This window comes from Gossypium hirsutum, chromosome D01 (assembly GCF_007990345.1).
Source record: "Gossypium hirsutum isolate 1008001.06 chromosome D01, Gossypium_hirsutum_v2.1, whole genome shotgun sequence".
In the NCBI taxonomy this organism is placed as follows: Eukaryota; Viridiplantae; Streptophyta; class Magnoliopsida; order Malvales; family Malvaceae; genus Gossypium; species Gossypium hirsutum.
In genome coordinates this window covers 54,587,118-54,596,074 of record NC_053437.1, presented here as the reverse complement: position 1 = coordinate 54,596,074, position 8,957 = coordinate 54,587,118, and the positions used below count along the sequence as shown (strand labels likewise).

At 32.8% G+C, this 8,957-nt stretch overlaps 1 protein-coding gene across 1 annotated transcript; it reads right to left on the bottom strand.

The window, feature by feature from the left end:
* Positions 1-7,614: 7,614 nt before the first annotated feature.
* Positions 7,615-8,747, bottom strand: LOC107922149 (glycine-rich protein 2). The gene has a single exon (XM_016852023.2). It carries the CDS (start codon positions 8,497-8,499, stop codon positions 7,972-7,974), a length of 528 nt encoding a protein of 175 aa, XP_016707512.2. The 5' UTR covers positions 8,500-8,747; the 3' UTR covers positions 7,615-7,971.
* Between the last annotated feature and the right edge of the window lie 210 nt (positions 8,748-8,957).

The window sequence follows — 8,957 nt, the reverse complement described above, 5'->3', positions numbered from 1 at the left end:
ACAATAAGGTCATACGAGCTGAGTATCGGTAGGCACATAAGAGCTGGAATCGGTAACCCTAATGACATGTCATTTGTATTCTACGAATTCCTAAGGTTCAAACGGAATTTGGTATTTTTTGTACGTTGTCAGTTATGCGCTCGATAATTTTACATAATAATTAAACGATTCACAAACATATATTTCAATTAAAACATATAAAGACGCAATTTAATTACACGAACTTGCCTTGAACTCGTACGATGGAAAACGATCCTTCAATCGATAACTTTGTCCTTTCTCCAATCTATTTCTGTACGTGTCTTTTCTTGATCTATATAATCAAATTTAATCAAATTAAACCTTATCCTCTTCAATTCAATCCAAAATTCATGCTATGGGAAAATTATTATTTTTCCCATATACTTTTGATTTCTTTACAATTTAGTCCCTAGGCTCGTAAAAATGAAATTCATGTAATTTCACCATACCAAAGGCTAGCCGAATATCTTATAAGTCTATAGCAGCCCATATATTTCACAATTTCATATATTTAACATATAATTTTCATATTTCTCAATTTAATCCCTATTTGACAATTTCATTAAAAATCACTTAACAAAAGTTGTTTAATTAACAACAAGGATTTATTTTCTTCCATTAAACTTCAAGAAAGACTAAAATTATCTCATGGAAAAACCTTAAACTTTCAATCATTTTGCAAATTAGTCCCCTAATTAGCTAGATTAAGCTACAACGATTCCAAAAACATAAAAATCAACAAAAAAAGGGACAAGATAACACTTACATGCAAGAGACTTTCTTTGTAAAATTTTCAAGCTTTTCCAATGATGTTTCTTGCTGTAAAATTTGGTTCATGCATGTATGAAGATGATAGCCAATTTGCTTTATTTTTTTTATCTTTAATTGGCTAATTACCAAATCACCCTTACCTAACTTTAAATATTTCAAAATTACCAAGCCAAGCACACCCACTAAATCATTTAATGGTCTAATTACCATATAAGAACCTCCACTTTAAATTTCTATAGCTATTTAACACCTTTAGCTATTAGAACACAACTTTCACACTTTACATGATTTAGTTCTTTTTTACAAATTGAACATACAAACGGTAAAATTTCTTAACGAAATTTTTACTATAATACTATCATGCTGGAGATATTAAAATAATATTAAAATAAATTTTTTGACTTCAAATTTGTGGTCCCGAAATCACTGTTCCGATTTTTCTGAAAACGAGCTGTGACAACTGAAATTTTTTGTATTCAAATTTAAATACATATTGAATATTTAAAACTAATTTCAAATTTAATCATATATCAATTTTGAAATAAATATGTTAATTTAATTAATTAATTAATTAATATAATTAAAAATAATTTGATTAAAGAATATGTTTTTAATAATAAATTAACTTTTGTTAATTATAAATATCATTGTAAATGCTAAATTGTAGTTTATTTGATTGGGTAAATTCTGGATTTTATGAGCATACTTCTAATAAAATGTTTAGTATACTAAACATATAAATGCATCTTTCTTAAGATTTCAATCTAACACTTTTTTATATATATCAAATATTGTAATCTTATATTTTTTTTAAAAGAAAATTGTAATGTTACGTTATTTGTAATTGTTCGAACATGTATTTATAATCATAAGTAGATCTAGAGGAATCATGCAAGTGTCTTGCTCCCTTTCAAAATGAAAAATCACCCTTATAAGTTTGATGAGTGTGAAATCCACCAAAAATAAATCTTACGACTAAAAATAGAATATAAAATTCATACGTGCCTACAAACCTTGCAATCTTGCATAAAATAAAGAGGAGATTAAAATATAACGAAATTAAATAAAAAATAAAAAAGTGAAATGATAGATAAAAGGTGAATTTCGAAATTAAATAAAGTAAGCCGAATTGATAAAAGCTGTAATACCCAAAAAATTTTACAGTAAAATATTATCTTTTATATAATAAAATAAGGAAATAAAGCGACAAAAAGGGGAAATTTTGGAGTTATGTCAACATTGGGAAGTGTATTATGACATATTAGTTCAAGAAAGGATTAAATCGCAAAAGTGAGAAAAGTTTTGTTGCCCAAAAGTAAATACTGAAAAATTGAGGGGTTAAAGTGTAAATATGAAAAAGTTAAAGGACCAGTGGTGTAACTATTTTAAGGGTGGAATGATCTAGAAACTAAGGAAAATGGATGGATTAGGACCAAATTGAAAAAGGTGGAGAATTTTGAGGGACTAAATCGTAATTTTACCAAATTAAGTGATGACTCAAGGATGGAATTTTAAAAGATCATAAAGGGAAAAATGGTCAATTAGAAGTGAGAGAAATCTAGAAGATAATGATGATGTTGGAGATATTTTATATTAATTAAATAAATAAATATTAGTTTATTAGTATTTTAATTTGATTTTTAAATGATATTTTATTATTTTATTATTATTTTATTTAGTATATATATAAGAAAAGGAAGATGAAGAAGCATGCAACCCACCATTTTTCCATACACCAACGTGAGAAAAAGAGAGAAAGAAAGAAAGTTTTGCTTTCTTTATAATTTGATCCTTCCACCAAAAATTCACCATTTTCATCTAGAAATCAAAAGAATTTCCATAGCCACCAAGAGAGAAAATTGATAAGGAGATTATTGGGAGCTAGAATATCAAGTTAGATTCAAGAAATAAAGGCTGGAGGAGAGAGAAAATCAAGTTAAAAATTGAAATCAATAGAGCAAGGTAAGAACATTAAGATTTCAATATATTTTTGAGTTCGATATTATTGAAAAAGCAGGGAATTGATGTTAATGTAGGGATTTATTATATAAGGTTCTATATTCTTGATATGTTAGTGAAGGGAAACAAGAAGAATTGATAGAAAATATTGTAGAGAAAGGAAAGGAGGGTGTTATAAATTTGATTATCAACATCTTCCACTAAAACAGTTTTGGACAGCTGCAGTAGGTTAACTTTGAAAAATAACCATAAATTGTGGAAATTTAATTAGAGAGTGAATAAGATATTAAATGAAATTTTAATGAGTCTATTTTTACATAAAAGAAACAGAGCAAGTAAAAGAGTTATATATTTTGAGATATTTGAATTTTAGTGAGGCAGGATCGGATTGTATTTGGAGTCCCCTATTCTAACTTTGATAAATAATTATAAATTGTAAAAAAATAATTGTAATTTTTAATTTATATGATTAAATTTCTTAATGAGTCTAGTTTCAATAGAAATAAATGACACTACCATCAGAATTTTTTACTAAGAGATATTTGATTTTTAGTGAAGAGAGGTCAGAAAAGGAAGGCAGTGAAACAGGGGAATCTTTAAAGAATAAACTGTACCAATTGGCTAAACTAAAATTTCTGAAAATTTTATGGTAAAACTATATATGATTCTAGTTTCATGAAAAATTAACGGTGCATAATTTGGAGATCTGTAGCTCAAGATAAAAATAATTTAGTGATAGTGACTTGAATAGACAACTTTGAATATACTTAAGGGTGAATAATGAAACTTTAGAAAATATTATTTCTAAGAGTGTTAAGTACATTAAGGATGTGGAATGGAGTGGAGGAGGAAAAATATATGTGAATATTCTGATAATATGAGTTTATTTTAAAAATAGCTAATTTATATGTTTTAGGTTCAGGGACTAAAATGAATAAAAGTAAAATTGTTTGGGTAATTTTGTAAAAATGAAAAAAATGATGAAATTTCAAGAATTGAATAGTTTTATTTTTTAAATTAATAAATTGAATGAAATTATTAATTTAGATCAAGATCGCATGGAAAGTCAAGGGAAATGGAAAATTTCCAAAATGCCCTTGTATCATGGTATTTCTGCAATTTAGCCTAGTAAGTTTGTATTACTGTAATTCAAATCTAATTATTATTAATAATTGTGTTTTAATTGAAATACATGGTAATTAAATAGAAATTGCTAGTGATATGATTTAAATTGTGAGCATGAGAAATTGTGAACGGAATGAAATGGAAATGAAGCATTGAATTGCATGGGTATGTATCGGGTCTCGTAGGCCCTATTTTTTATTAATATAATATTTTAAGGATATATTGTGAAGAATTATAAAAGCATGTTAAAAAAATTTTGAAAGTTTTAATTTAGATGAAATTTGATAACTCGGTTAAATATGTTTACAAGTGTATGTGTTCTAGTAATACCTCATGCCCTGTTCCGGCATCAAATACGAGTAAGGGGTGTTACAAAAGCTCTAGCCTTGGGTATGATGTCGGTTACAGTTTCAAAATCAATCACGGACTATGAATGTCTTCTTGCTTATTGATAATCCCCTTATCAAGCGAGCAATTCTGAAAGCAACTTCCACGTTTTAATTCGCCGACAGTCTTGTAAACTAGAAGAACCCGACTCTAAGAAATGATCTCAACTGTGCAGATCATTTAAATTAGATCACTTAATCTTATGGTATTGCCCAACTATACTCCCAATCGAACCAGATTAATTTATTCTTCTGTAGAATGATTCAGCGTTGAATTATTTGTACCAATTATACATTGTTCCCAATATTGTACTAGGGATTCTTTCTTAAACGAAATTGAAAACAATATTATGAAACAATCCAAGGAAAAAAAATAAATATCTAAATAAAAAAAAAGTTAAATATGAGTTTTGACCTCACAACTCAAATACCTAAATTTGGTCGCCATTTGGCTAAAATACAATTTAGTTGCTCATAATAATCAAATAAATAGAATTTAGTTGAAAGAATGGAGTTTGACAGAAAGGTTGAAAATTAATGTCGCATAAAGAGAAGGAAAAGCAAAAGGTTTCCTGTTCTGTTTTAAGCTGAATTTTTTTCTACCATTCTACTCCTAAATGAACTTTTAAAAATAAAATTTAATCTTAATTAAATTCTTAAAAAATATATTTTAAAATAATATTTAAATAAAAATAATTAAAAATAAATATTAAAATAAAAATCATCCTAAAAGTAAAAAAATTGCAATGAAAAATTATTGAGTTGTTGAATTCGTGAAAGTTGTTTTTTCCTCTTCAGGTTCTTTTTTTAATTTTGTTTAAGAGGTGGGTAGTAGTTGTTAAAATTGTAAAAGTTGGTATTATTGTTTTAAGATAGATAATATAAACTCAAAATAAGATGAATTATCAAACAATCTTGAATTACCAATCCTAACTAACAAAAAAAAAGATCCATTAAAATCCAATCAACATTGAAGGAACGCAACCAAGAAAGAGCCTCTCGAACGACAAATGCCTTGGCTATGCTAGGATCCATCACCGACTGTGCAATACCAATAAAACACTTAACAACATGGCCATGTGAATCCCTCAGCAGTGCAGCATAATTAGTGGTCACAACGTCCTCGAACCAAGCCTCATCTACGTTGCATTTAAGAAAACCTAAAGGCGGCCTTAACCATATGGAGTATTAGCAGCGTGCTACGACATGGGAGAAGGTTGCACAACAGCAAAAACTCGCGAACTCCGCTAGTTCTGTAAGAAGGGTTCAGCATACACAAGAATATTAGAAACTGCAAGCTTTGACTCCTCCACACATAGATGTTACGGTGAAACCAGATGCTGTACAAAATAGTTAGACCCATACTGATAAGTTGCTTATAAGAAGATTGCAATAAAGGGATGATAAAATTATCAGTAACATACCGACTAGGCTGCAGCCTCGCTAATTGCAAAACAGTCACCGCAATCGGACACACACAATAAACACATAATTGAGATCCTTGATCGCTCCACATCGAGCACACGGGACAGCCACATTGATACCTCTCTCAACCAAGTGAGCTTTTGTTGGCAAAAGACCTCGAAGACATCTCCAAACAAAGTCTTCAACCTTTGGTGGAACTTACAACTCCAAAACCATGACCATGGTCCTTCAACAAATTGATCATGTAAATTAGCATTCAACTCTAAAGCCACCCTATAACTGGTCCTAACACTATAACGACCGTCCTTACTAAGATGCCAAATAAGCTTATCCTGCTGCTTGTGAACACTTACAGATTGACATCAATAGGAGTAAGGATGCCTTCAATAAAATCCACATTCCAAGCCATTTCATCTATTGAGAATAACTGATTCACCCTGAAGTTTTCCAAACCCGACAAAGGTATGGAGTCGATGCAAAAATTGTCCCCTAACCAAGGTTCATAGAAAACCTTTATGGTCAAACCGTCACCCAAACACCAACGATAGCCACTAGCTAGCAGCCCCTTCGCTGAAAAATATAATTCTCCACGTGCACGATGGATTAGAACCCATATCAACAGTAAAGAAATCCCAATCAGGAAAATATTTGGTTTTGATACGACTAAAGAGAGTATCTGAGCAAATAATAAGGCGCAACGGCAGCATGCCAAGCATATTAAATTACGTTTCTATCATATCCTCATCCATACTAAATTTATAATTTTGTAATTTAAAATAATAATAAAAAAATCCTTTAAAGTAATTTTACCATTTTAGAGGCCAAAGCTCTTGCCATTTACATTCTACCATTCCAGCGGAACACACTCTAATTGGAGTCATATACATATATTTTCTCATACAACGTCTATAATTTCAACCATTAATCAATTACTCAAATCCGCATATCCTTCTGATTGACGAAGCGAAAAATATATATGTTAAAAGTCAAAAGAAAACTGTGGAAAAAAAACCCACAATGCCGTGATGAATTAAGTATCAATCCTGTATGGGAAAAATGTTAAATACGTGAAAAGTGGAGCTTGGCAGGTCAAAACCCAAGGATTGACATCAAAGGTGCTAGATTTTGGAAATGAGATACCATTAGGCCGAACTACCCCAATTTCCATATACCATCCTACTCGATATTATCCGTAATAGAAGGTAGGGACTAAGTAGGACAAAGATGTCTCCAAGCAATTCCAACTACTCCCAATATCCAACTACAATGATTACTCCACCTTAACACCCCCCACTAGTTTTCATGCTCCCTTAGACATTTTAAACATATCAATTCAGTTTTGCAACTTGTTTCTATAATTTTCTTTCAATTTTTTTTCCACAAACAAGGTCCAATAATGCATGTTTCTAAACTGAATAGAAACAAAGAGGCATACAAACATTCTTGCAGTCCTATCCAAGTGCCTCCCATTGTTCTCATAAAATTTACTAGAGAACAGAGTACCCTCATGATTTAACCTTTTGTTCAACCCTCATAAACCAAGAAAAAGGGTTAATGCAGAGAGAGATGGAAAAATGGACCACTTGTGATTAAAAAAAGCAAGGCAGTAGCACATAATCTGGGGAGTTTATGTTGCATTATTCACCAACGAGTCCCAAATCCCAATCCTTTTCATCAAATAGTATAAAGAAAAAACAGTAGGAGTCCCTACCCATCTAAGAATATAAACAAACAAAAGAAACCTTGAAACAAAGGGCACCATGCTAAAAATGTCAAAATGTTGTAAATTATGGTTCAATCATATTAACACAAATTTCAGGTTCAAGGCACATTACAACCAGAATGGAACCAAAACAAATCACATCTAACAATTGAGGCATTATATAAAGAAATTCATGAAAGGGCACTGAAATTAAAAGGAAAAGGATTGAAACCAATCCATCATCCATCAGTTTGTATTTATATGATATCGATATAAACACTTGATGACAGTGAGTTTTAACATCATTTTCTTCTTCATTGTTGTTTTCCCATCGACACTAATGTCCACCCTCACTGTAAGACTACTACGAAAGCACCCATTACAACCATTTGCCAACTTCAAAATCCAAAAAGACAAAAACAGCAAACTGACTAAGAGAAATCGTCCTGCATAAACTGGAAAAGGAAAACATAAAAAGCAAACCATACAATAATAACCAAACCGACAGAAACAGTAGCGGAAGAGGAAAAAAAGGATGGATCGGAGGAGATGCGAGTGACACATTTAAATCCCTCCTCAAAATTAGCGACCACTGTTGGGGCACTCCCTAGCGAAATGCCCAGAGCCTCCACAGTTGTAACAAGCACCGCCGCCCCCGCCTCCGCCTCCGCCATATCTGCCTCCACCGCCACCGCCACCCTGCCCACAGTCCCGTGCTAAATGGCCCATCTCACCACACTTATAACATCCGGCGCCTCCACCACCACCACCACCGCCTCCTCCACCATAACCGCCTCTCCTTCCCCCTCCACCATATCCACCGGATCCACCGCCATAACCGCCACCACCGCCGCCGCCGCGTCCGGATCTAGATGATCCACGAACAGGGTTGCCGTTGGGGCCAGTGACCTCAACAGCCTTGGGGCGACCTTCAGAAGACTCGACAACGTACTCGACCTCTTCACCATCAGCAAGGCTACGGAAACCCTCGGAACGGATGGAAGACTGGTGAACAAACAAATCGTCGCCGCCGTCGTCAGGGGATATGAAGCCATAACCCTTTTGGTCATCGAACCACTTCACCTTGCCGGTCATCCTATTCTCACCCATCTTTAAAATCCCAAAACAACACTCAGCAACCACAGAAATGAAAAAGGGAGGCGCAAAAGCGAAGTTTCAGTGAGGTCGGGACTTTATATTGAAGATCAGAGGAATGCAAAAGGTGTGACTGCCACGTCAGCCTTTGGGAATTATAATTTATAATAATTACTTCTGTTTTAAAAGTTAATTCGAACCAAAACAACGGCGGGTTTCAGAGGAAGGGATCGACGGCTAGGGGTTAAGGATAAGGTGGATGAATATGAAGCGTCAGATTTTACGATGGGAAACCTAAATCGGTTTTTTCTTTGGGGGGATGTGAAATTACGAAAGAGTCCGGAGTCCTGAGAGAGAGAAAGAAGGGTCACTTTGATGGGACCCCACAGTAAAAACAAAAATCTGATCTAAAGGACAATCCTACCCTATCGTATTTGTGTATTTATCTATCTATTCGCGGACTGCACGGAGAA